The 15,755-nt window shown below is 39.0% G+C and overlaps 1 protein-coding gene across 4 annotated transcripts in view; it reads left to right on the top strand.

The window, feature by feature from the left end:
* The window catches only part of pcdh7b (protocadherin 7b), a 175,785-nt gene that overhangs the window by 88,674 nt on the left and 71,356 nt on the right, over positions 1–15,755 (top strand). For 2 of the 4 annotated variants that reach the window (XM_051710563.1, XM_051710570.1), the window contains exon 2: positions 9,550–9,766. The exons of 1 other annotated variant lie outside the window; for it this stretch is intronic. In XM_051710563.1, the coding sequence (XP_051566523.1) occupies positions 9,550–9,766 (217 nt within the window). The remainder of the gene's footprint in view (positions 1–9,549; positions 9,767–15,755) is intronic. One more of the 4 variants, XM_051710579.1, reaches the window with a different exon arrangement.

Below are 15,755 nucleotides of genomic sequence, written 5' to 3'. Positions count from 1 at the left end.
ACATTATATTAATGAATGCTGTAAAAGTATTGTTCATTGTTAGTTCATGTTAACTAATGAAACCTTATTGTGAAGTGTTACCATTATCAGATTTACCATTTTTGAATCGAAAATGGGAAATCTGTATCAACACCCAGTCCTAGTCTTTAACAGGTCTAGACCTTAAGAATCTGTTAGAAAAGGTCTTTAGAATAGACATAAAAATCAACTGTTGACAAAGCCCCTACCAAACCCCCACCAAATCCCTTCTATTTTGTCAGTCTTGAGTCTTATCCCTGTAACTTTATTTGAGTAGAATCAGAATAGAAACTCAGAAAATCAGATCAGTATTTAATGAGGAATTTAATGAATTATTTAACGTCACATTGTGTTGTTTCCGGGTCATAACTCTTTGGGGAAAAGACATGAACAACATCAGAGTTTCCATACGTCAAAATGTGTATTCACTCTTGCCACAATCTCACAAGGTCTGATTTTTGGTGAACTGTTCATCCTAACTATGAGAATTTAATTTTGAAACAACCTGAAGCTCATTCCAGTGCTAGGTACTTTTTTTTTTTTTTTTTTTTTTTTTTTTTGTAAAGTACCTAGCTGTATATTTGGGCTGTTTTGTGCAATGTCTGCTTGATAGTAGTGTGTGGTTGACCCTCAGGGTACTTATGACAATTTGAACAAAGGTTAATTACAGGTTCTACCACTAGGCCACTATTGTCTAGACACTAGTGACTGATTAACAATCTCTCCTTTTTCTTTTTTACGACATCTGCTACATCAAGCACAGACATTTTGGTACTGTCTAGCGAAGTATCTCATCTTTCTTTTCATTTTCCCCCTCATTTAATCTTCTCCTTTCCTCTCCTCTCTGCTTGATTGCAAAAAGACACAGAAGGCTTCAGAGTTTGTGTTCTTTCTCATTCCCTAACCCATTTCTCTCCATGGTTCATGGATAAAGGTCACTCTACTGCTCACAAAGGCACACATGCACATATAGTTTTCTTCAAAGCTACTACAATAAGCAACTTTTGAAAGGATAGAAAATAAGCTTGTTTACAAAATAGTGTTACTTATTTAATGAATGCAAATTCGCTGAGTGCTCTGCTGGGTTTTTATTATAGTATTCCCTCCTTCTCTAATGAGAAACCCCAACAAATTACAGGTATTCTTGTTGAATTACCATTTGAATGTATTCTAAGTATTCTAAGCTGTGGTTTCCATTACTGCACATTTAATATTTAGATTGTATTGTTCCTGTTATTTCTCTCCATTTATCACAGCTCTGTAAGACAAGCAATAGCCCACAGTGCTAATAAGAAAAGGGAACAATATCAAACTGTGTAAGCTATTGATGAATCTATACCTGACAAAGGCTCAGTTTTGGTACTTGGGATAGGAGAATGCATCAGATGTGCTACAATCTAATGGGACCTGATTAGAGACAGGCTGTGGTACCCCATTACTGTGCCTTTGGTTTGGACCCAGTGTTCAACTTTAGACCTGTCTATGCACTATATTTATAACTGAAACATTTAATCAGCCATGGCCACATCCAGGCTTTTCATTTTCCATCCAATATAAAAGGTACATATCTAGTGGAAAGTGAAAGCCACATGTTGTAAGTGGCCTTCTCATCAGGGGTCTTGCATCCTTTAAACCTTAATTTATTCAACCAGGCATATAGAGGAGGACTAAAAATTGCAAAAGAAGAATATACACAAAATATCTGCTCTATCTATCTATCTATCTATCTATTGGTCCGTCCGTCCGTCCGTCCATCCATCCATCCATCCATCCGCATGTAAAGTCACTTTCTCATCTCGCCACATTCTTCTTGCATGCCATTCATTGACTCGTTTATATTATTTAAAATTGAATTTCCCACATTTTTGGCATAATGCCACACTCCAACGATGAAAGTTCAGTTAATTTTTTGCATCATTTAAACCTCAGTTCTTCCGCACGGGTCTTTGATTGCTGTCACACTTAGCTGCAGAGAAAGACATTTCATATTAGAGGTAGAGAGAGGGAGAATGGGGCTTTGATGCATAAACATAATTTTGATCTGTTATTTCAACGCAATAGCAAGACCCCCTCTGGGCTTCCATTTAATTATGCAACAAATGTTTGACTATCCAAAGTGAAATTTTTAGACCATGAATATTTATTTCAATTTATTTGTTGAATGTTGATTGTAATTACATGGAAACATGATTTATTGCCAATATTTCTACATTAGCCAGAGAAATGAGGGAAATAAAGAAATAAATTAATGCAGCATAAGAAGAAATGTCTAATGCGTACAAACAGTTTCCTTAATGCAGGTAGAATATTGAAGGCTGTAAAAGAAACAGGGGAAGTTTAACTTGAAACTTGGTGGCAGACATGGATGATAGAGAACTCTGTGTGTGTGTAAAAGAGATATATTAGAGAAAGATAGAAAGATGAATGAGACATGGCTGTGTGCGTATGTTCATAACCAGTGCAAAGAGGTAACTAATAGAACAGTTCTTTTTGTCTGTGTGTGTGTAAGTGTTTATTTACAACAATCTCTAACCGCTATGCTCTCCTTTAAGTTGAAAGGCAGGCCCTACTAACCTGACAGAATACAAATGCCAAGATAATAGCGACATGTCAAATTAAAGGAATAATTTGGAGTAATGATGAGTGTTAGGCCACTCAGTCAGAAAGGCAGTGAGTTGGAAAGAAAAAGAGGAGTGAATGATGGTGCTCCGTCTTGTTTAATATTCCTGAAAGAAAATGTTCAGTGACAGGAAGTGGGGCAGTGGGGGGAAGGCCAGAGGCAAACACTTAGAGAGCCTGCTGCTTTGCTAGCATCTATTTAATGCATCAGCCAACAGAGCTCAGTAAAAATTCTATTGCTTTTTTTGACTGACATTTATAATTAGAGAAACTTTATGACTAGACCTGTCTTTAACTATTTGAACCTGAACTCTCCAATCATAGGTTTTCTGTTGAATAGTTAAATGATAATTCAATACAACACACTGAGATTAAACAGCAACAGCAAAAAGTGTACCTGTAACACAGACTCCGGAGAGCAGGGATTAAGATCCATGTGCAGTTTATTAGTATCTGTGCAAATCAAACAGACAGGCAGGGTAAATCTCCAGCAATAGTACAGCATAGGCAGACGAGGGACGTAGTCATAAACAGGCAATGGTCAGGGCAGGCAGCAAACAAAGTACAAAACCAGGTGATAAAGAGGTAAACAAGGTAGGCAGCAGAGAATCAAACGGTGGGTAAACAGGCAGGAGTCAAACACAGGTAGGCAATATTAACAGTGAAAATGCTCAGAAATGTTAGCAAGGGCAAAACAAGACTTTGCTTTGACTTGAGTTAGAACAGCGCTTAAATAGTCCATGAGATTGGGAACAGGTGAGAGAGTAATCAGTCCAGGTAGGCATGCTGGGAAGTGTAGTTCCTGATGTTCTCAGAATTTGGGGCGAGGGAGACCTCTGGTGGTGAACAGGAGAAGTCCTTGAGTTCGTGACAGAACACCCCACCCCCACCCCGTGAGCGGCTCCTGACATGAGAAGGCATTCGACGCCAGGGTCTTCCACGGGGTAGAGGGGCAGGTCTTTCCGGATGAGTCCTGTGGAATTCAGTGGTGAGTGTAGGGTCAAGAATATCATCTGCTCTGACCCAGGAACGCTCCTCCTGGCCATACCCCTCCCAGCCAACCAAGTACTGAAGAAAGCAACCCCAACGTCTGGAGTCTAGGAGCTCTCGGACCTGATAAACCTCCTCGCCAACAACGATTATGGGTGGGGGGTTCGGAACATCGATCTCCTCCTCCTCCCTCATGCCACCAGCGGGTTTGAGCAGAGACATATGAAAGGTGGGAGAAATGCGATAGTTAGAGGGTAGTTGAAGGCGATAAGATACTGGAGTAATCTGTCTCAGAATTATGAAAGGTCCCACATACCTGGGGTTGAGTTTCTTGCATGGCAGATGTAGACGAAGGTCATGTGTGGAAAGCCAAACCCATTGACCAGGAGTGTAGACAGGACTGGGGCGTCGATGACGATCAGCCTGTTCCTTCTGTCTCCTAACTGCCTTTTGGAGATGGACATGAGCTTGGTCCCACACCTCTTCGCTCTGCCGGAGCCACTCATTATTGGCAGGGAGCTCTGTGGGTTCTCCTGACCAAGGGAATAGAGGGGGTTGAAATCCCAGCACACATTGAAAGGGGGTCATGCCTGTGGACGACTTCTGGAAGGAATTCTGCGCATACTCTGCCCAAAGCAGATAACGGCTCCAGTCAGCCTGGTTCTGGTTACAGTACATTCAGAGAAAGCATGTAATCTCCTGGTTTAGGCGCTCGGTTTGGACGTTTGATTGAGGATGGTAACCTGAAGTGAGGCTGATGTTGATGTTGAGTTGTTGAAAGAATGCCTTCCAGACCTGGGATTTAAACTGTGGACCCCTGTCGGAGATGATGTCTTCAGGTAGTCCATAGAAGCGAAACACCTGATGTAGAAGATGTTCAGCAGTCTTGAAGGCTGTGGGAAGCTTGGGCAGAGGGATTAGTCGACATGCCTTTGAGAACCAATCAATGACAGTTAGAATGATGGTAACTGTCAGTGGGGGGCAGTGGTGGCTCAGCGGTTAAGGCTCTGGGTTACTGGTCAGAAGGTTGGGGGTTCAAGCCCCAGCACTGCCAAGATGCCACTGTTGGGCTCTTGAGCAAGGCCCTTGACCCTATCTGCTCCAGGGGCATATCATGGCTGACCCTGCTTAGCTGGAATATGTGGAAAAAAAAGAATTTCACTGTATATGTGCAAATGTATAATGTGTGATAAATAAATAAAATTAGTAAAATTAGTAATTAATTAGTATTACCTTGGGAGACAGGGAGGTCTGTGATAAAATCAATGGCAATATGCAACCAAGGACAATGGGGAATAGGTAGAGGTTGGAGGAGTCCTGCAGGATTTGTTTGCACAGGTGGGACAGTTGTTGACATAAGAAATGGTTTCAGCCTGCATAGTGTTCCACCAGAAACAGTTCCAAAGCAGTTGAAGGGTGTCCAGAACTGGTGGTAGTATGGACCCATTTGTAAAACATAGGTCTTCTCAGCTTGGGCAATCTCAGTCATTATGTCCCATTGTCCCATGTTGCCATTGAACTGGAGCTAAGATTACTGACGTGGGGATGATGGGTTCTGATGTCTGGTTCTAGGTGTCAGTCTCAAACAGATGAGAGAGTGCATCGGCTTTGGAATTCATAGAACCTGGACAATATGTAATGGCGAAATTAAAATGGATGAAGAATAAAGCCCACCTAGCCTGCCTCAGATTCAGTCTTTTTGCTGAGCATAAATATTCGAGGTTTCGATGGTCCGTTAGCATGAAGAAAGGATGTCTTGCCCCCTCCAGCCAATGTTGGCATTCCTCAAGAGCTGCCTTCATTGCCTTCAATTCTCTGTTGCCCACATCATATTTTTGCTCAGCAGGAGATAGCTTATGGGAAAAATAAGCGCAAGGGTAGAGCTTCGGAGGCGTACCATGTCGTTGTGAGAGGGTGGCGCCGATTCCCATGTTGGAGCCATCTACTTCAACACTGAACGGGGTATTGGGGTCAGGATGATGCAGGATGGGGCGGAGGTGAAACGGGACTTCAGGTTCTTGAAGGCCTGGAGGGTTGTAGTAGACCAGCACAGTTTGGTGCCCCCTCCCTTTAACATAGATGTCAGTGGGGCAGCAACTGAACTGAAGCCGTTTGTAGAAATTGCCGAACCCCAAGAAGTGTTGCAACTCCTTCATGGATGTGGGTTGAGGCCAGTTTAGTACCGCACGTACCTTGCTGTCATCCATGGCGACCCCCTCTCAGCTGATGACGTAGCCAAGGAATGACACAGAGGTCTGATGGAATTCATACTTCTAGGCTTTGACGTAGAGTTGGTGGTGGATCCGACACTGAAGGACTGCTCTAACATGGGTGACGTGTTATTCCAGGGAGTGTGAGTAAATGAGGATATCGTAGATATATACGATTACCCACCGATTCAGCATATCCCAGAACACAAGTATTTTGCAGTGCGTAACTGTTCTTGTGCTGCTGGAACCAGAGGTAAAGGATAACAGAACTTTACCGTAATGTCATTGAGAGCGCAGTAATCGATGCATGGATGGACCCCACCATCCTTCTTGCCAAAGAAGAAGAACCCCGCTGCCGCTGGTGAGGTGGATGGTCGGATGAAGCCCTTTTCCAGTTCCTGCTCAATGTAGTTTTTCATAGCCTCAGACTCGGGTTCAGACAAAGGAAAAATCATGCAGGGAAGATTAGTTCCTGATGTTCTCAGAATTCGGGCAAGGGAGACCTCTGGTGGTGAACATGAGAAGTTCTTGAGTTTGTGACAGTACCAATCATTAATTAATTAATTAATTAATTAATTAATTAATTAATTAATTTTCTTTATTTATCACACATTATACATTTGCACATATACAGTGAAATTCTTCTTTTTCACATATCCCAGCTAGGCTGGGGTCAGAGTGCAGGGTCAGCCATGATATGGCGCCCCTGGAGCAGATAGGGTCAAGGGCCTTGCTCAAGGGCCCAACAGTGGCATCTTGGCAGTGGCACCCCAGACCTTCTGATCAGTAACCCAGAGCCTTAACTGCTGATACACCACTGCCTAACATTATTTAAAGAGACAGTTCACCCCGAAATGAAAATGCTGTCATCACTTACTCACCCTCATTACTCTTAGCTCTGTGGAACACAAAAGGAGATGTCATGTAGAATGTTAGTCTCAGTCACCATCCTCTTTGATTGTATGAAAAAAAAAAAAAAGGATTCAATGAAAGTAAAAGGTGACTGAGGCTAACATTCTCCCTAGGATTGTCACAATACCAAAATTAAAGTAGCCGGTACCAATACCATTACAATTTCAGGATTCTCTATACTAATTTCAATACCACAGCAAAAATTGCTAATATGCTATTTAAACACCATTCTATTATGGAAATATTTATGGAAATATTAGCATTATTAAATACAAAAAGGCATATTGCCATTTACATAAGTGTTCTCAATTATGTAAACATTGCTTCAATTTTAAGTAGTTATTCAGGGAAACAGTCATGACAATAAATGAGTAAGATTAAAGTTAATTAAGAACATTATTAAAAACAAATAAATTAAGAGCAGTGATCCATTTTTTTCTTTCTTTTTTTCTTTTTTTCTGTTCAATATTGCTGTTTGATTAATATTAACAAAATCATTAACAACAGGGCTGCAGGATTATGACAAAAATCATAATTGTCTATTGTTTCCATTATAATCACAATGCATTTGAAATGTATAGATTTTGTCAAGGGATTGCTTAAATGGACAATTTTACATTGGGACTTTTAGCAACAAAAAAAAAAAAAAAAAAAATATATTATTCAAATTTTTCATAAATTATACTAAGAAAGCAAATAACTGTGATTGGTTAAAATGCTCAACTGCTTTAAAAAAAAAAAATTAAGCATAAGCAAAAAAACTGAAAACAGAAAATTTGTACACAACAGAAGTAAACATAAAAACAAAAGAATGCTGTAACTGACACTTACAATGCTTAGTTAATTGAGGAAGCTGAACTCGTAATCTTGATTAATTATTAGATTAATTATGTAGCCCTAAATTTACTATAATATTATAACTTATAATTTCACACATATCAGATTTTTTGCTGCACCTGTTTTTATGTAAGACATAACCAGCTGTGTTTACATTAATCCCTCAGGGGAGAAGCATTATGACCATGAAGTGCAATTGACCATTCATACCCACAATGGCATTAGCATATTAGTGTGTGCGTTCTTAAACAATCGAATCAATCGAGTTGGTATTCAGTAATCCCGGTGTTGCAGAAAGACTGGTATAGTTATTTCTATATATATATATATATTAGTTATAGTTATAGTTATAGTATTAGTATAGTATTAGTTTAGACTTGGTACAGACACACCTGTTCATTTTGCATCCCTAATTCTCCCTAACATCTCCTTGTTTCATGGAAGAAAGAAAGATGTGCACTACATTGGAACATAAGGGTGAGTATATAGTATGATGAATTATATATTTAAGTAAGTAGCCTGGAGAGTGTGTGACAGAGAGAATGAGAAGTATAGGTGGATAATTTCTCATCTATTGTCTACTCTTCTTCCCCCCCCCCCCCGCATTCACTTACCCCCACATAAAGAGTCAATGGTTTAATTACAAGAATCCAATGCTAGTGAAATTATACAAATTTAATTTCCACCTTCAGCTCTCTTCCTCTCTCTTCCTCTCTTCATTTCTCTTGCTCTTCCAGCCACTTATATAGTTCAAAGCCCATATGTATCAGTTATCTCAGTGTACACTGAGGCAGGATCATGCATTTCATTAGGATATGAAGGGCAGTAAAACTCCCCATCTTGTATAACCCCAGATTCATCTATTGGAACAGTATTTAAATCAAGACTACAGATTACATTTCCCATTTAAAGAGTCCTAAAGCATATAAAGTATAAAAGAACTGCAAGACTGTGTCACTGGAGCATGATGTTTTGCTTGGAGCAGAAAACAACTTAGAGATAGAAAATTCATGCCTTGGTTTCTTGAATATTTGGTTCATTTTAATAAAAGGAACTGTACTGAATAGACTTGGTGTCCTTCCTAGTTTCATTTCTCTCCTTGCTCTGTTTTATTTTATTTTATTTTATATTTTTTGCTGGATCTCAGCAGAAACTGAAAGAATATGTTGCCCCACTAGCTGTCACTCATTCCTTTCTATCTCAATTTATTTTTTCCCATTCCTAAATTTAAACAACCTTAAGTGTTTTTGAGAGGAAGAAGAAATGAAAATGAAAGATTGGGAGCAGAGAACAAAATTCACATTTAAGCCACTATGTAACAATTTATTACTCTTGTTTGTTTCCATTCACCTATTTGTTCTTTAGTTCCTTTGAAAAATGTGTGTGTGTGTGTGTGTGTGTGTGTGTGTGTGAATTCACACTCTTGTTTATAAGCCCGTAGCTATGTGTTCCATTCAGTCTCCCTTTGGGACCATATTTGCTCCTCTTGTCCTTTTTTGCTATAAATTAAACCACACAAGGAGACTTTGACGTCCTTCAGACCTCCACTGCCATATTTAAACCGCAATGCCAAAGTGTGACATCTGCACTTACTCCTGTGGGCATTGAACTTACTCTCCTAACAATTTATTTTTTTTTTTTTTTTTTTTTCATGTGAAAATCCATTAAATAAGTGCTGTGCAGCTCATTATTATTGTTTTGTTTATTTTTGCAGAATACTGCTTTCAGGCTACAGTTCAGATATTTACTACATAGAGAGAGAGAGAGAGAGAGAGAGAGAGAGAGCAATTCATCCAGTTGTTGCTTATGTCCTAGTGTACAGTGTAGTGCAATATTCTAACTAGAGCTACAGTGAATTAGTTTTAACTGAGATTGATCCCACTCATCCCCCAAACAATCTACCCATCAAACCCCTCTTCGACCTCTTCAGTCCAGTGACCCCCAGCAATCTCTTCTCTTGTAGCCGTTCCGCCGAGTGACCTTCTCGGTGGTGAGCCAGCCCCAGGACCCGCACCAGGGCTCGCTGCAGAGCTGCTACGACAGTGGCCTGGATGAGTCGGAGACGCCCAGCAGCAAGAGTTCGTCTGGCCCCAGACTAGGTGCCCTCCCTCTACCTGAAGACGCCTATGAGAGGACTACGCCCGATGGCAGTGTCGGTGAGGCAGAGCATATGGAAAATGGTAGGGGCAAACACAAAAAAGATGAGTCAGAGTTAAGCTAAACAACTAAATAAGAATAGACACTCTCATCAATTCAAAGAATAGGGAAATTCTCACAAAAGGCAATACACTCACTAGATATGCTGACACTACAGTTTAACAGATGCTGGTGTATAAGAAAGCAGATGCAGAAAGGCTTGAATAGGCAGGAATGGCTAGATTTGGATTGCAGGCAAAGTATAAACTTTTTATGAATAAAGCTTTGATTGTAGTGTTTAGTGCAATTGGCTCAACAGCTCATAGGCATTCCTATGTAGGCCTATATGGTGTGCTTTTTCTATTTAATTTGCTGTGATTATCTCAGCAGGAGCTATAGGTATGGGCCCAATTTCAAGAAACACTTTAAGTTTAGAAAACCCTTTGTTATAACTGCAAAGAAATTGTCACTAGGGGTTCTCTTTACTTGAAGGGTTTCTTGCAAATTGTCCCTGTTACGGTGATAAAGAGCTTTACTGGTTAGTTTGCAGTAAACTGTGCCGGCTGTGGTTTTCAGAAAAATAGGATGGCAGGGGAAGACTCATTCATTTTTATGAGTAAAGCACTACCTGATTTGTTAGGGTTTGGGTTAGGGTTGGATCATAGTTTCTCCGACCAATCAGGTAGTGGTTTCCTGATGAATATTATTGAGTCGTCCAACCAGGTATTGCTTTCCTCAGGAATATAAATGAATATTCCCCTGTCATCCTTTGTTTTGGAAATTCGCCTGTAGGCCTCAGACTACATTTTCTTGTAGCATTAGATAAGGTCAAGGCTGTATCACTGGAGACATAGCCCATCTTATGAACATTGTTCCACATTGTATAAAGTTGTTTGCTTGTCTTTTACTTTGTTTCACTACACCACAGTGAGTTGAAAAACACTTGATTTTCAAGAACAATTCTATTAGCCACCTTTAGACCTTTGACGGCAAAGTATACTTTGATTTTACGTGTGCCAGTACGTCTTGCGCAATAGTGCGCGTAATGCAAATTTTGTCATCAGTACAGTGCACATGGACTGTCTGCGCAAGGATAGCCTGCCTTTGTGCCTTGCTTTTGACTGTGTTAAACGAGGATCACAAAGCAGTCGTAATGCACATTGAACCCATGCAGACAAAACAGTATATTTTGAAAAGACGAGCGTTTGACCGTGTGATAGATGGAACAGCACGTGAAAAACAGATATACACTAGCTTTTATTTTCTTAAATCTGCAAGTATTTTTGGCCATTTTCCAATAATCATATGCCGCTGTGCCTACAGGTGAAAAAGCTTGAACAGAAAGAGCATGTATCTTGTTTCATTATGGCTGAATTACCTATCCGTTGTAGAACCTGTCAGTGGTCAACAGTTACCTCTATTGTTAATAAATGGCCACGCAATGTTGAAGCCTTATCAATGGAGCCACTGCTCTCAGGCAGGTAATCAGTAGCAGTTGTTAGACATTAAGGACTGTCTTGTCTACATTTGATACTTTATCAGCAACAGGTGTTTTTTGTGTGAGCTCAGTGTGCCATTTTCCTTGGAATGTTTGTTTTCCTCACTCATCAAAGTACGTTTTAAAAGAACAGAAGGGAGTATTTTTCTTAGAGTCAAGTTGTCGAGGTCTTTGGCATTTCTGGCAAAAAAAATTGTGCTGTGTATTTTGTTACCTTCTTGAGAGTGGTCATATCAAGCTAAAAGCTCATTCATGGTTTTTAGAATGTTTGTTGGAGGTCAGAAGCCTGGAGGCTTCTAGAGACTGGGCAGAATTGGAGCAACCTGCCGGTAAAAAGCTGAAAATGGGATTTTGAACATAGCCATTTGGAGAACATTGGCCTAAATGTAGATTAAATGGGCTTTGTGGAAGGGAAATTGTTTTAGCCCACTCACTGCGTAGGCTTTAAAGCTTTTTCTCAGTGTGATTGGAAATGCTTGCATTTAGACAATGCTGGGCCAAATTAGCCCCAATTAAAGCCTGGCTGTAATTCAGCTTGAGCTAAAAGTAATTGGTCTCAAGGATATAAATGCAAGGCTGATTCGATCAAAACTGTAAATTTGGCTATAAGTTAGACCATCTGTCTGAAAGAAGAAAAAGGTGAAGAAGTGAAGAACTTATGCTGAAAATGGGTGTCATGGGTGAAAATGGGCATTTTTTTATTTTTTTTTTTGCTTTCACAGTATATGACTTATTAATTTTAGATTTCCAAGTGATCTTTGACCGATATTATTTTTACATTCTCGTTCCATTTTTTCTTAGCCTTTAAGGTTAGGAAAGTTAACAAAATATCTGATTGAGCTATCATTGCATTTATTCAGTGAACACCAATAGAATCACAATGTCTAAAATTATACAATTTGAATTACAATTACAGGAAGTCTCGTGGACATTTGTTTGATTGACTGCACATAGACTCAGGCAAAATCTTTCTCTCTGATATTTTATTAGTAATCAGTAAATGATCCAATCCTGCTGTCTTTCTCAAAGTCTTTTCCTTACATGTTTTCATTCTGTCTTGCTACCTCAAGCCTCTCCCTTTTCCTTTTCTTCCTGTTCTATTCAATCTTTCTTGTAAAATCTTTCAAGGGAAGATACAAACAAACAGTTGAATCACTTTCTGATAAATAAAAGAGATGCCTCACCCTGCTGCTCCCAATCTTTAGTAGAATCAGTGTGTGTGTGTGTGTGTGTGTGTGTGTGTGGTTGAGGGAGAGATATGGGGAAAATAGGCAAGTCAGGAGACTGTGTTCGGCTTAGAACTGAGCTGAAGGAACATTAGTACAATAGCTTATGCATTCAATGCAGTTAGATGTTGCCGCTCAAATATTTCAAAGCTGATGTGCTCTGCTGAGCTCATACATTATCAAACATCACACACAGAGACTCATACAGAGATGGTCACAGTAACAACTTGCAACCCAGCAAAGTCACAGCTGATGTCTCTTTCATGACAGAGATGTCTTGACTGTGTGTGTGTGTGTGTGTGAGAGAGAGAGAGTTTGGGGTCTATAATTGGCTTAGGCATGCTGTGGGTTAGTTCTGCTTTGACAGAGTCTTTTGGGTCAGTGTTAGGTTCGTTTAATACTTTTAATGCTCTCTCAGGGGACTTAGACAACATCCTTGCACACTCTATAGCGTGTGATTGCACCTCTTGAGTGTGACAAGGAGATATAATTTGCCTATCAGTGTCTTAAGTCACATCTATAGGAGACTGATTTTGCCCTGAGTAGATCCACAAAAAATATTTTTTTGTGTACACACACACACACACACACACACACACACACACACGCACACACACACACACACACACATATTAGGTGTGTAACGATACACAAATTTCACGATATGATGCATAGCCTTACGATACGATATGATACAATACAATACAAGCACCCACAAATGTTTCACTCAAACTTATTCAAGGGTTCTACATAAATGTATTTTAATTCATAAATGCCACAAAAGTGTCTGACATTGGCAACAAAAAGCAGAGCTCTAAGAAATGTAAACAACAACACTGCATTTATTTTGTTTGATTGTTGAGAAAAGCTAATAAAAACTATTATAAATAAATTTTATTATTGTTCTTGAGAAAATAAGTTTGTCTACACTGTAGTCATTTATATGTGTATAGCACTTTTCACAATATGCATAGTTTCAAAGCAGATTTATAGAAAATCATGCCTTGTTGTCTGAAAACCCCCTGTGAACAAGCTGAAGTGACTGTAGATAGGAAAAAACTCATTTCAATGTTATTTAGTGGTAAAAAAAAAAAAAAAAAAAATCTTGAGAGGAACCTGACCTCTGGTTTTACAATATATGAACATAATCCAATATTATTTAGCGGCTTGAGCAAAAACCTTTCAGCACACATAATTTGTTTTGCCGTCTTCCCCCTGTTCACTTTGCATGTAAACTTCACTGCCGTTATTACTGGCTTATAACATGTGTGCAAGTGTTGCTCTCAAAGCTGTTTACATTTCGAAGTCAAAAGCAGATAACTATAAGTCTCATGTAATCGCGGGTTTCTTAAGTTGTTAGTTTTTTGAATAAGCTGTTTTTGATAGTTATGACTCATAACTTATGAGCATCTTGCTGTGCATGTCACGCTCAGTGTTGGCTGGGAGAGGCGGCTGTTAAACTTACTGCTGCTGTTTCTGCCTCGCAAATCCACCGATTTGCATGGTGATGTCGGCGTAAATAAAACTACATATTTGATGTACTGTAACACCAGGACATGACAATGTGGTTTGGCAAATTCAACAAGCTCTACCGCTACAGATGGCGTTTGCCATCGATCTTCTTGCCTATGTACTGTAAGTGCATTGCTCTGTTGTCTTGTGAGCGCCCAGCCCTGCCTCTCGTGGGAGGAGACTATTCCACAGCTCTCAATATTGCGCTGCTTGGTTTTAATTACACTATAATGTGTTTGTTTTTGTATCGTACAGTACATATGGTATTATATACTGAGTGATGTATCGTACGATACAATATGATACAATATATTTTACACCCGTAACACACACACACATACATATATATATATATATATATATATATATATATATATATATATATATATATATATATATATATATATACACACACTACTGGTCAAACGTTTTGAAAATGTTTCTCATGATCTTAAAAATCTTTTGATCTGAAGGCGTATGCTTAAATGTTTGAAATTAGTTTTGTAGACAAAAATATAATTGTGCCACCATATTAATATATTTCATTATAAAACTAAAATGTAATTAAAAAAAAAAAAAAAGTTTTTGAAATTGGTGACTTGGACCAAATAATAAAAAAAAAAGCATTATATTATATATATATATATATTTTTTTTTGCTTTTTTCTTTTTCTTTTTGTGTTTGAAAAAAATTACATTTTAGGACTACAAAGTTATTTTTCTCATGTAGCTGAACATCGAGAGCTTGATGCATTGTTCAGGGGTTTGTTTTTGTAAGAAACAAGGTCATCTTGCTCTGTCTGTTCTCTAACAAGTAGCAAAGAATGTTGCAAAGAATGTTTTTTATTTTATTTTATTTATTTTTTTCACATTAAAAGGATAACATTCTCAATGTCTTTCTCATGGCAAGCACTTCATTACGTCTGTTAAATGGCAGTCATTGCCCATTACAGTGATGCTTACCTAATGCAGTATTAGAGCTCTGATAACCTGGAGTTAATTAAAATATGGATGGGAGATCATGAACACACACACATACACACACTCCCCTGCAGTTAACAGATGGGCAAAATGCCATAATTTGAAAGAAGGAATCAGTGAAGGTCCGTAATTGTGGTCATTATACCTATGAAGGATGTGAGTGATTGGAATCCTGGTGATATTTTTGTTGTGTGTGTGTGTGTGTGTTTGTTTATTTGTTTGTTTTGGGATTAAGGTCAGTGCAGGAACTAAGTGTCCCCCTAATGAAGAAGCCCTGTGGTGAAGATGGGGTTTCCAAAGCGCACACACACACACACACACACACACACACACACACACACACACATGCTCGCTCTCTCTCTCTCTCTCTCTCTCTCACACACACACACACACACACACACACATTTTATCTCTCTCTCTCTCTTCCTCTCTTTTCAATCTCTCTCTCTCTCTCTCTCTCTCTCTCTCTCTCTCACTCATGCACTAAAACATATTTTAAATAATAATAATAAAAAATGTTGAGGCAAACATTCTCTCAGCACAAGCTGTGCAAACATAAAATATATTTACTGTAAGTAATGATTAGATATTTGCTACTTTAATGGGCATATGTATGTTTGTTAAAGAGAGATAGGAAAAATCCCGCTCTTCAACTTGCTTGTTGTCAATCGATGATCTTCCAGTCAATGCATTTGCTCTACTCCTCATTACTTATCTCTACATTCTCTTTCTCTTCCTCTCTCCCTCCCCCTCCCTCTCTCTTTCTTTCTCTCCCCTTCCCTCTCATATGATCATCTAATAGAATAGAATAGAATAG

The sequence above is a fragment of the Myxocyprinus asiaticus genome, chromosome 1, assembly GCF_019703515.2.
Source record: "Myxocyprinus asiaticus isolate MX2 ecotype Aquarium Trade chromosome 1, UBuf_Myxa_2, whole genome shotgun sequence".
Lineage (NCBI taxonomy): Eukaryota > Metazoa > Chordata > Actinopteri > Cypriniformes > Catostomidae > Myxocyprinus > Myxocyprinus asiaticus.
This window is presented reverse-complemented; position numbering and strand designations above follow the sequence as displayed.